General features: G+C 39.4%; 1 protein-coding gene across 4 annotated transcripts in view; it reads right to left on the bottom strand.

Moving 5' to 3' along the window:
• Positions 1-2,260: 2,260 nt before the first annotated feature.
• Positions 2,261-13,222, bottom strand: part of ARK2N (arkadia (RNF111) N-terminal like PKA signaling regulator 2N) — an 80,667-nt gene continuing 69,705 nt past the window's right edge. For all 4 annotated transcript variants that reach the window (XM_072829464.1, XM_072829463.1, XM_072829466.1 and 1 more), the window contains one exon: positions 2,261-6,279. In XM_072829464.1, the coding sequence (XP_072685565.1) occupies positions 6,090-6,279 (190 nt within the window). In that variant the 3' untranslated portion in view covers positions 2,261-6,089. The remainder of the gene's footprint in view (positions 6,280-13,222) is intronic.

Below are 13,222 nucleotides of genomic sequence, written 5' to 3'. Positions count from 1 at the left end.
CAATCTTCCAATCTGCAAAATCAGGATAACAATCTGTACCACTTCTTACTCCCATGTGGAAATTTTGAAATAAACATTCATTTAAAACTCTGAAAATAAAAAGACTGTTGGAAGTCAAGGTTTTGTGAGTGTTAGTCATCCAGTGCCTTCCAAACACCTCAGTGAGAGGACAGACCTTTAAGTCCTTTGAACAGCTTCCTGGAGTGAGCTGCTCTCCTGAATTCTTGCCTGAAAAATCCCGAACGCTTTGCAGAACAACAAATTATCCCCTAAAACAGCACACGATTCTACCTTTAGGTCTTGGAAAAGAGATGTAAGAAATTCTTCATTTTACAAGTATAGAAATTAACTTCTTTAGGTGGTCAGCTGGCCTTTCTGGGGTCTCCTAGTATCCGGCTCAGCATTTTTATTCGCTAGCCACCACACCCTCTGTCTAATGCCCCCTGGTGCTCCAGACCCCAATATCCATTCTAACGTCAGACTTGCTTGCTTCAGACTCCATCACAGGTGTAAGGGCTCAATAATACTTCACCTTCCCACTCTTAGGATGGACTCATCACGGAGAGAAAACAGAAATGACTCCTCTCAGGTGTCAATTATCAAAAGCATGATGGAAAAAAGCTGGTATCGTATAGCTTCTTTCACCGAAGAATAAGAAGCAAGATTGATATAATTTACCAGCAAGGGGTATTCCCGACCAGCAGGCCAGGATCTCTGAGATCACACAGGCAGCTGCTGCCACACCTCCCTTCTGAGGTTTGACTTCACTGCCAGCAGGCATTCTGACCCTTCACTCACCCACCCCACCAAATGGGATCTCAGGGCAAGGCTGAAACAAGGAGACTGTGAATCTTCATCACACAAAAGGAATCCCTGCCAAAAGCCACTCCATCTACAATGCACAAGGGCAGCCTGACTGAGTAGTGCCACCACCTCTGGAATAAGCACAGGCTCTTTCTGCATCTCCATGAGGCGTGCGATCATCATGTGCATCTTTGTCTGAGCTCACTGCTCCCTCCAGTATTTTCTACTGCTTTCTTCTGCTCCAAGCTGATTCCCCTGGCCAAAGCTCCACGGTGCCCCAGAATTTCTCAGATTCTGGGACTCGGGGCTCTCAAACACAAAGTCAAGGAAGTAAAGAAAACCGTATTTACCAATGACCTAGGAAGATCACTCCTTCCTGGATCAGTAATAGAGTTAAAAACACCATAAGTAGAGGAAATTCACTTTACTTCAGCTCCAAAATTGGAGCCAAAGAGGCATTTATATATTTGGTCAAGGTTTATCTATAATTTTCCCCAGGAGTAAAGTTATAAATAGCTGTCACCTACTGTGAAAAACACGTCAATAAAGCAAAGTGAGGCCACAAGCCAGCCAAGAGTAGAAGGAAGAAGGTAGAAAGAAATTAAGAACTTGCCATAAATTATTTTACTTACTCATTTACAAAAGCAGCATCCGAGGGCAAAAGGGATTCAAAGTAAGGCCCTAGGTAAGCAGTTTTCTTCTGGAGTCCAAGAAGAGTTTCTCAAAGGTGCTAATATGTCTAGGCTCAGACACAAGGTGGTACAATAGAACCTTTCCAAAAAGCTGAAATAACCCAGCGTGTTTCCTCATTGTTAACAGACCCCGTCCCAGTGCAAGTAGAACCAAGAATTCTTGAGGAACATGAAGAGACCCAGGAGGGGTATTTCAGTACACAGAGGTCTTGTTCTGCCCAGTTCCTCATCCCCTCTTACGTGAAGATAAGTTATAACAGTCAGGAGATGCTAATGTGGTAGTTCCTATCAGTTTTATAATCAAATTTTTAAAACCTGAAAACAGAACCAAATTAAAAGAAAAGTTCTTTAAGCTGTTTTTGAAACACCCTACATTGAATATGATATTCAACCAGAAGCAAAGTGTATGCAGTCGGGCGTTGGTCTCTGGGAATAACTATCTGCTGAGCTTTCTTCCCAGAAGCAGAGGTGCCCAGTGCTAGGAAGCTTTCTGCTCTCTTGGAAATCTCACTGGCCTTAGCTGGAAAGGGAGGCGGGGGGCCACAGGAAAACCAGTGCAAAGCTACTTTTATCTAGATTTAACACACCAATGGCCACATGCACATCTTAGGAGTAGGATACAGCTACTGCTTGGAAAAAGTCGGCACACCACGATCTGTTAACAAAATACAATCCACTTTCACATCCAAAAGCTAACTTAGGAGCTGCTCCAGGCACCATCTAATTAACTGAAGCAGATAGAAAAAAATCCTCAGAAATTATCATTGTTTAAATACACTCTATTTTATTTTGTCTTAAAATAGTTTAACCTTTATGCTACAGACTTATTTCAAAAAACAGAAAATCTTATCTTGCACCAAAAAATATATATATAACACTCTGTTTTATTATTTTTTTCTCCAAAGACCATTAAATACTAAATGGAAACAAAAACTAAATAATGAATGTAAAAGAAGAACCAAATTTTGTTTTAAAAACTAGAGTTGCACATTTTAAAACATTAATTCTAAGCAATGATTTGTCGTCACTGCATCAAGTCCACGCTCACACTCCAGCAACAGCAGATCTGTTAACCACCAAGTGCATTGGTTCCTAGCCATACAATGGCTAACATTTCATTTTCATGGTAAGAGGAACAAAAGGCTTCATATGACCTTGTGCTCTTTAAAAAACAAAACAAAACAAAACAACAACAAAAATATTTCCTAGTTATCCAGTGATTTTTCTTTTAAGATCACTACTCTTTAAAATTTGTTAAAAGAATAAGAAGTATGTAGTGTTTTAAATAAAATGAAAAATACAACAGCATTGGACTAAAATACGTGATTATTTTAAACAAACAGTGCACAATCTGAGGAAGTTTGGTTAGGGCGCAATCATCTTTATATATATACATGGAAGTCACATCATACACATACTGGAAAACAGAGATTAGGGGCTCCTTGCATTTAAAAAAAAAAGTTTAAACTAAAAGACAAAATTGTGTCCCCAGCTCTTTCAAAAACCTTGTGACACAGTATAAAAAGCAGGCAACAAATTCATTTTTAAGTTACCTATGGTGCTAATCTGCTAAAAGTAACAGTGAACAACTCGCTAACAGCAAATCAGACGGTTGCTATTCACAATTAATAATAATAAAAGCAGAGTTTATGCGATGCTCAATTGTAACAAATACTGGAGTCCATTCAGTCTGGCCCCTTCCGTCAGAATGAAAAGACAGCTACTGGTGAGCAGCACGTATATGTTCTACGGCAGCCACGATGACGCGATAGCTAGTTACTGCTCTATGGTTTCAAACTGGAGGGGAGGGAGAGACTTAAGTGAATTAGTGCCAGAATCCAATCTGTGACCCAAGTACACCACATTAGCAGGGCTATTACTTTGAACAATGTTCTGTGAAGCATAAAGAAGTATTTATGCTACCAAATGCAACACTTTGGTTAACAACAATCCCTTTAAAAGAAATTTCAAATGTCACAGGAGTCATTTCCCACAGAATTTTATAGTAAGATAACCTTGCCAGAAACCACACCCCCACTCTTCTTGGGTCTGGCAATGAAAGAAGAGTTGAAACACAGTCCCTCTATAGTTAGTAGGTGGAAAAAATCCCAACCCTGTAGGGGAAAACAGCTGATGGTCTCTACCATCCTGTCCTCTCCCGCTTTTGCATATTAACTTCTAAATTCCTGTTCTGGTGCATCAAGTCAGGTAGGATGCTGAAACAGGGGCAGGTGCAGGGAAAGTGCAACCTGGTGTAAAAGCAAAAGGCCACAGAAGAGCTCGGTTATGACTCTGCTCTCTGCTCTCAATCCACGGTGCACAAAGCACACCGGAAGAATTCTCTTTAGAGGAGGACTATTAGGGGCTAAAGAAAGTGTGTCACGGGAAATCACCTGCTGTGTGGAATTGGACAAAGCACACTATTAACATAAGAATGGGTAATGCAAAAACATTCTTTAAAATGGGGCTCTGCCCTGATGCTGGGGAAAAAATAAGCTGCAAAAACTTCAAGTCATATAATCCACTCTATTCTTTTCCCAATGATTTTCCTGGAAAACACAGACCAGAAATTGTACATTTCTGCTTTGTCTAGCATTTTAATTCAAGTCAAAAACAACATGTAACAGTAAAATTCAATAAATTAATCCTAAAGTAAAATATGAAGGTCCAAGGATACACCAGTAGTGAATCTGCAGAAGGTCCTAGTTCGCTCTGGCCTCTGGATCTTTGGTTTTTGTCTATAATTGTGGCCACGTGAGAGATCCGATATGAGGTGCTAAAACTGGAGGTTCATGATCTTTTAAAAGCCTGATCTACTAAAAGGAGATTGACGGGAAAATAAAAAGTTGATGAAGAACAGAGGCCAGATCAAATGAGATGCTACCAGAGAAGATCAAAGAACACATGCTTACATCCACTCCCATGGAAGAGGTATATGGAAGAACTAAAGCAGCAGGAAAAAGCGTAGAGGACTAAATGAGTCTATACAAAAAAAAAACACAACAGAAGAGAAGGCCAGGCAGGTGGAGCCAGGCAGACTCTGATGCATGCGCACGCAGGGGTGTCCCGTTTGCCTTGGTGGCCCTGCTGCACCTACCTTGCACAGTGCCATAGCAGAAGAGGCACTTGGTATATGTGTGTCCACTGAATGACAACTGAAAATGGTAGTTCTCATGCTCTGATGATAAGGAAAAGCCACCAAGGCATTTGGGTAGGGAAGCAAAGGGCTACAGCAATGTCACAGCAGATATGGAAACAAAAAAAAGCAAACAAGAACCATGGAAAAACAAAAGATGAGGTCTTCTAAGCCAATAGTACTTCACTCCTCCCTGTGCACAGTACATAGTGTTCTAACTAGGTATTGCTTGTAAAAGAATTCACTAGTAACTACAACATGTTATAGGAAAAAAGGTAGTAACTAATGCCACAAAACTCCAACACTGGCATTTCCTGAATTCCCTGAAGCTCCTACTACTCTTTGCTTATTTAGAGACTGTAAAACCTACAGTGTCATTTATGTGCTTTGCATCTGGTTTCTTATAGTGCATTTTGACTTTTCCACTTTTAGATGGTAGAGGAGAAAAATACCCAAATACAGCATCAGGTCTATTTCAGCATAAGTGTTAAACAGTTGTTGTATATCTTTTATGGAGAGACCAGCTATGAAAGAAGGCACTGTCTTCTCAGACTTCTAAGTGCCCACAGTCTTAGAGGTGAACACAACTTTTCATATTCTACCTAAGCAACAGGTTTCTGTGTTCTCCTGTTATTTGAACAAACCAGGGGGAAAAAGTTGAGGGAGAGAGATTTTCCCACTGCCCTCCCAATACTTTCCTCACATACCCAAAAAACCTCATGGTGGGTATCTATTCGAAATGCCTCTGCCCCCAAAGCAGACATTTTCCAAACAGTTATGAATTATTGCAAAAAGGAAACCAACTAAGTCACCTTAGCAGTATTTATAAACACAAAGGGCCATATCAATTATTTGTGTTGTGGGAAGTCAGCCAGGAGCAAAATCAGGAAAGAAGGCAGAAGACTTAAGCTAGAAGAAAAGTAATACTTCTGTCTTCTATTTTTAAGGACAAGTTTTCAAATGCACATGCCCTACTAGGTGCCAATAAGGACCTAACTAAATGTGTGCAAATGCCCTAAGGTAGGAGTGCCAATGGGTGGGCTGACAGTGGTCAAGTCTAGATATTAATTTTATTACACAGAAAAATAAATACAAGATTCCAAAACTGAAATCCATTTCACCTGGTAATTAAAATATTATTCTAAAAGGAAGGCAGAATTTCCTAAGATTGAAAGTCACCAAGTAAAATGAAGTTGTCTAATAAATTCATCATTCTCATATTCCTACTGAGGGAAGGAAGAAATTCTTTTCTCTGTGCTAAGTTATTTTCCTAAGTGACTTCTTTTAATTAAAAAAAAAAAAAGAAAAAAGAAAGGGGGGGCAATTTTCCATGAGTTTCGATTATACAAATGCCACAAACAGCTTCTGAGGCTGAAGCTATGACAATGAACTTCCATGTCACAAAGAGGAGGAGGAAGTGGGAGGGAACAGTGCAGAGGAAACACAGTGACATTGTATTACAGTAGGTATTTACGTCTGCTATCCTCATCCAAGGTAAGATCAACAACTTCCGCAGGTGAAGCCCAAGTCTGCTGGGGAGTCACGGCAGTCCATGACTGTGTTTGCCGGGAGCTGACATACTGCGTGCCTGAGCCATGCTTCCATGAAGAAACACTCTGAATCACACCTCCCCGAGGATGAACACACCTGCAATTGAGATGAAGAGCAAACGCATAAGCATGGTCAATCTCATCAAAGGAAAAATAGAAGGCAGTATGGTTTCGATAGCACTGATCAATACTTTCACAAAGATAAGCCTACTTTGTGAGTTCATGAAACTCACAACCAATATCCTTCTCTTTTTCCGCCATTTGTCTCCCTTCCTGCCTCTCTCAGTTTAGCCTATAAATGGACAACAATCTTGCCTCAGTGAGAAACTCCTGAGTTATGTCTAGATCTGTTACTGAAATGGACAGATAATACAATGTTTCACTTAACACACTTACATCTCTGGGGTCTTCAGGACAGGGCACAACATAAATTCAGAGCAAAATTAAGATACCTAAACAATCTTAGTCTAATGAAATGAAACAGTAAGAAATACAGTTACAAACCATTCTCCCAAATAAGTTCTATGCCATACTGGAAATACTACATTCAAAGATAGTAATACTCCTTTACAGATTGGATTTCTAGAAGTCTGTAAGTACTAGGTCATGCATAAAGGATCAATTTCCCTTATCCTGAAGGTCACAACAGAACACCTGGCTCATTCACCTGAACTGCTTTTAGTTCAGGGAAAGTAACAAGGCTAAAAGTGCTCAGTAAGGTTCTCTAAAGTGTTTTATCAGAGGGACAGAACTACCCTGTGAGATCTGATAAATCTCACCAGGAGTTCACTGGAAGAAAACCGTTTTGAAACACTGACATAATGAATTCTACGTTCCAATCAAATGATAGAACTGTAAGTGAGCCTCCAGGATTAATCACTGAGTAACTCTGGATCTGGAGAAGACAGCAGGCTGCCCAAGCTTTCATTGCTACTTTTTTTTTAAGATTTTATTTATTTATTCATAAGAGACACAGGGAGAGAGGCAGGGACATAGGCAGAGGGAGAAGCAGACTTCATGCAGGGAGCCTGATGTGGGCAACTCAATCCCAGGACCCTGGGATCACGCCATCACGCCCTTTGCCCTGAGCCAAAGGCAGACTCTTACTTAACCACTGAGCCACCCAGGTATCCCTTTCATTGCTACTTTTGTCCTCACATCTAAAGTGTTGACCAGATCCTATGTAATATATATGAGAAATGGCAGCTGACAGGATTCTAGTCACATAAACTACTACAGTGGATCCTGAGCAGCTGTTCTAACAATCTGTGTACAATGAGTGATGCTGGATCACTTGAGAATTCTAGCTTTGAGATATGATCCACTGCTACCTGCCCTACAAGATTCAAAAGAACATTAGGGTAATGCAATAGACAAGATTTAGTTGAAAAACTACTGAAACACCTTTAAGATCCTGCAAAGAGGCCTTGCTCCTACAAAGGTAGCCTGAAAATCACTCCTTTACCACCAAGAGAGGTGCCAAAAAACAGATCCCCCAGGACCAGAACATAGATTTGTTACCATACCAGAAGCCCACCATCTCTTCAGAATAGGCTAAGTAGCTATTAACCCAGAGGGTACTACGTTTTCAAAGATTAGCTAATGAAAAGCCCTAAAATATAAGACACAAAGTCCAAAGGCTAATCCAGATCTGTCCAACCCAGATGAAGTATACTCAGATGAAGTGATCTTGTAATCACAGACGATTATCAGCCAAAGGAGTCCATTCAACATTTATAGAAATGGTTTTGATAACTGACAGCAATAGAATACTGAATTTCTTAAGCAGTCTCACCTCATTTGACAATCCCAACAGACCTAGGAAGTAGACTGGAAATTACTATCCATACCCAAACGAAGGAAAACTGAGGATTAAAGTGGTTACAGGGGATCCCTGGGTGGCTCAGAGGTTTAGCACCTGGCTTCAGCCCAGGGTGTGGTCTTGGAGTCCCAGGATCCAGTCCCGCATCGGGCTCCCTGCATGGAGCCTGCTTCTCCCTCTGCCTGTGTCTCTGCCTCTCTCTCAGTGTGTGTCTCTCATGAATGAGTAAAATTTTTAAAAATAAAAAATAAAAAGTGGTTACATGATTTGCCCAGGGTCACACTGCTTGAAAGAGTTGGGCCAAGGAGCTTCAAGTCAGGTCTGATCTCAAGTCCACTGCTTTTCACAACATAGGGTTTTCGTTTTACAACTGTGTGTATTAAATTAGGTAAGGCAAAACACAGGGAGTGCAAAGCAGAGTGCAAAAATAGGCCCAGATTAACAATTTAAAAATCTAAAGTTCTTCAACAATTCAAAAGCTCATCTGTACAAGTACTAATTAAAGGTGGCTAGAAACTTATCAGAATTCAGAGAATGAATGGCTACAGAGAGAGTCGATATAATCTTTGGCAAAATTCCTAGAAATATCTCCGAAATAAAAGAGGTATTTAGTCCCAACTGTTACTCTGCACTGCTCCCTAAAGTAATTATACAAGGGAGTGGCTTTAAAAAGGATCTGGTCCAGGGGTGTCTAGGTGGGTCAGTCAGTTAAGCATCTGACTCTTGGTTTTGGCTCAGGTTGTGATCTCATGGTTGTGAGACAGAGTCCAGTGTCAGACTCCTCACTCAGCATGGAGTTGGCTTGAGAGTCTCTCTCTCCCTCTGCCCCTCCCTGCCCCATGCTCACTCTCGCTCTCTTGAGTATGCTCTAAAATAAATAAATCCTTAAAAAATAAAAATAAAATGGATTTGATCCAATCTGATCATTTTACAGAAGAGAAAACTAAGGCCAAAAGACAACTGCCCAGGGGCTTAAGCAAGTTAAGCACAGGACCCAAACAAAAGTCTTCACCAGGGAGTTTATCTTCCACTAGGTAACTATGCCTTCCTCGGACTGCACCCCAAGTACTATACTATGTCTGATTGTAAAGAGCACTGCCTAGCCCCTGGGAATCATTCAATAAATAGCAAAGCAGACTCTAGAATATACTCAGAGTAGGAGAGCGAGAGGCGTAGAGACACTATTTACCACTGAGGAATGGTGGACACAGAGAGGAGAATAAGGAGATGAGGCACTTCTTCAACTATCTGAATTAGATCACTTCTGTAGTTCTGCTACAAATGATTCCAGTTACTGGAAACCAATTTGGACTATATTAAGCAAAAAAAGAGAATTTGTTGGAAAGATACTTGAGCACCTAAGGATGATGAAGCAACTAGGCCTCATTCATTTGACTCAGTCTCCTTCTCTCATTTTGAAATTTTAAGATTCTCCAGATAATGTGATGATTCCATCTTTAGCCAAAAGCTTTCTTGGCTCCTAATTAACTGCAACTGTAAGGCCAATTCCCAAAGAAGGGAGAATCGCCATGGAAGAACGTGGTAGCATACTCCACCTTGTATAGAGATCTCAAGAGCAAACTAACAACCACAAATCACTTTATGGAGGGAAGTAGATGATCGTTATTACACAACAATTATAGCTACTACCAAATGGAATAAACTGCCTTTTAAACATTCAAGCAAGTGCTTGGGTTATCTGTCAGGAATGTTAAAGAGTATTCTAAGATGACTTCTAGGGTTAGCATTGACTTTAAGATTTTGAATAATACAGGCAAAACTCTCCTTTACAAGTCAAGATAGTAGTCACAGGAGGCCCAATGGCAGGAAGGTTGTGAACGGAAGATGGTACAAGAGGGACTTCTGTTTCTTGACTGGAGCACTAGTTACTGACGATGCAGTTTACAAAAACTAAAGTATACACTTACAACTTTTCTGTGTGTGTTATAAGCCAATAAAAACATTCAAAACTTTTTTCTGATTTAATGACTTCAACCATCTTGAGTAAAATGGTAGCTAAGAGATGAGTGAGGCCAGAACAAGGCTTTTACCACATTTCCTTTTAAAGTACAGGGCAAAACAACTCAAGCTGGTAAACAAACGAGTGTCAGAGAAACATTGCATCTATTTTATAAGATGGTATACATTACAGATCAACTTATACCATATAGAGAGGGAAAATTTTTCAGGAGGAAAAGGGACCAGAACAATTGTTACCAGCCCTACAGAGATGCCCTATAAAGAAGGATGTGAGAGACTCAAAATTTTGGTAAGGCTACAAACACAAAACACAGTTCCACGGATTATCACAAACTCTTTTTCTATATGATGAAAGACCTGGCGTGGGAACATCATACTCAGCTGTTTTTTAATTGATCCAATCCAAATCTAATACAGATACAGGCTGTGTTTTCACAAAGCATTTAATCTGCATATAATGGGCAACAGGCATAAGATACAATCTAGAGTCATATTTTGAGTTCTATATCCAAGAAAACACTTAGGACTCACTCCCCACCCCACCCCCAAAAAAACCTACTTTATAAACAGTAAGTTTTGATAGAATAATTTCCTGCTCTTCATACATGGAAACCAAAAAAGGAGAGATTTCACAGTGGAAAAGAAAAAACAGAGAAAGAAGGCAGGCTCTAATGGGTCAGCTTTTGATACAGTTAGCTTACTATCCTAAGAAAACAACATTAAACATTAATTGTTTTTGCTCTCATTTACAGGGCCCGAACATGACCTCTTAGATAACATCCCTACTTATTTTTCCTAACTGAAGATGAAATGAATCTTTAGTTTCTGGGAAATGCTTATGTGCCTCCCTTGCTTTTTTAGGGTTAATGTTTGCAACTGGTTCTAGGAGGCCATCAGTCTTAAATGGAAAAGGCTTCTAGCATTAATTCTTCTGTTATGGGATGAACCAACATTAAGACAAACAACCACAGGACCAAAGATTCAGTGAAATGAGGTAAGGATCTGATTATTTCCAAAAGCTTCAAGACAGGTACCAAAGAAACCATTGCAAAAGTTCTGTAACGGAAAAATCTGTGCTATACACATTCATCTTCCTAGGGGAATTACCAATGAGGATGGTAGAAGAAAAGGAAAAAGGACCAAGGACAAAGAAAAATATTGGCAGAGGGCCATAAATTAAAACTTCTGGCAAAATTAAATGGGCACAGAGGAACTAGAGGTGCTGGAAAAGTCTATTTTATTGGCAAAGAACATCTTGTGAAAATGGACTGTTCAAAAATTAACATCTAGAAATGACAACATTTAGGTAACGTCAGGAGTTAATCACAGCAATACAAGGTGGTCATAAAAGATGCACTCAAACCATTAGTTCAGAAGGCATGCTTTACAGTCTATGACTAGAAGAAACACAGAAACTAAAGGAACATATCAAAATCTAAATTAAAAGAGCAGGGAAAGGTATTAACGTGCAAGAAAAGAGAAAACTGTTAAAAAAAAAAAGACATAATAACTAAAATTACTGAGTCAATGTGAAACAAAATGCTTTCAATATGGAAAAATGGCACCGCAATGCAAGTCAGAGCAACCACAATCCCACAGAGAACTCAAGAACCAAGTCTGAGTTTTTAAAAACCCTGAGAAAGCCCGCAGCGAGGTAGAATATCAAAAGAAAAAAATACGAACAGGACAACTAAATCCAAACAAAACATCTATGCATGCAAATCAAATTAGAACAAAAAGATGTGGATCAAAACCTAAAACCTTTTTCCAAGCGATAACCCTGCCAGAAGCCCATCAATACTTCATAACTGCAACCCTAGACCTGTAAAAGAAATAAATTCCAGATGAGATACAGGCAGCCAAAGCAGTAACTCCGAAGCAACAAGAAAGCTTCTCCCCCAACCTGCTTCTCAGCTTTTTAATCTCAAATGTTTGAAAGATTATCAGGCTTCCTCTAAAGAAAGTACCGAAAAAATGTTCAGAAAGACACAGAAGAGCCAATGAGACTCTTCAGTCCTAGACCCAAAGACCAAAATAAAAGATCCCCTCAGAATGACAAAGAGTCAATTCAAAATACTCCAACAAAACTTGTCAACTCTATGTTCTATCATAGGCAGTATTAACTACCAATGAGATTCCATAATAAATTTATCACCTCTAAGATTGTATTTCCACAGGATTCAAACCAAAGGATCAGAATAAAACACATCCTGATGATTCAGAGCCTGTAAGGAAAAAGTCCTTGAAGATAACATTATAGTATGTTATTTAAAATGTAGCCAGTCACTTGACTTAGTTCAAGAGTGGAACAAATAGGTCTATAGAGTAAAATGCCGATCTGGATAAAAGACCTAAAGTATGAATATGGGTGTACTAGAGATTGTGTGTGTGTTCATGTGTGTTGAGGGTGGTTAGGAACTTAGAATTTAAATTTCCAGGTTTTAACAGAAATATAATGGTAATTTTCACTCCAGATACCAAAATACTGGTAGAAAAAAGAAACTGAAGAGTTGAGTTTTGTTTTGTTTTTTAAATAAAAGCTAAAGAGTTTATAATGGAAGAAAGGTTTAACAAAGACACCAAGACAAAAGGTGGATCACTCTTTAACATTTCTAGGCACAAGTGAACAGTAAAGGACAATCCAATAGAAGTTAACAGAGAACTGGACCAAGTAATAGGTCTCAGAGACAAAGAGATCAGGTAAGCAACACAGGTTACTGCCTACTCTTGCTACTTCAGTAGGAATACGTTAGTGACAGTGAGTTATAATATGAAATGTAACTCAAGAGGAAGTTGGTGAATGGATAATGTGCTTCTGGCACAACTGAAGATAATTTGCCTATGTCAATCTGGTAATAGACAAGGTAAGGTTTGCAGTAAGGATTAAAAGGATACTCATGTCTTCTATATTGTAAGAAACAGTGGTGAAATAAATAATGGCAAACACAGGATAAAGGAAAAAATCAGCAGCTCTATCTTCTCATCTGAGGGATAAGTTAGCATGCAGGGAACAGATGAAAAAAAAGAGAAGAGGGAAAAGTTCTTGATTAAGCAGATACAAATAAAAAGAAGAAATTAAAGCAAGACTGAAGAATGAAAATTCTTTCCCACCAGAATAGGGAAAATAACCATTAACAACAGGAATGAGAAAAGGAAGCAGCCACACAGACATACTTATGGCATAGACGTGGACAGAAGAGGAAGTGTTTAGGTCTGATAACATCTGGGAACTGGCCGC

This window comes from Canis lupus, chromosome 6 (genome assembly GCF_048164855.1).
Source record: "Canis lupus baileyi chromosome 6, mCanLup2.hap1, whole genome shotgun sequence".
Taxonomy (NCBI): Eukaryota; Metazoa; Chordata; class Mammalia; order Carnivora; family Canidae; genus Canis; species Canis lupus.
This window is presented reverse-complemented; position numbering and strand designations above follow the sequence as displayed.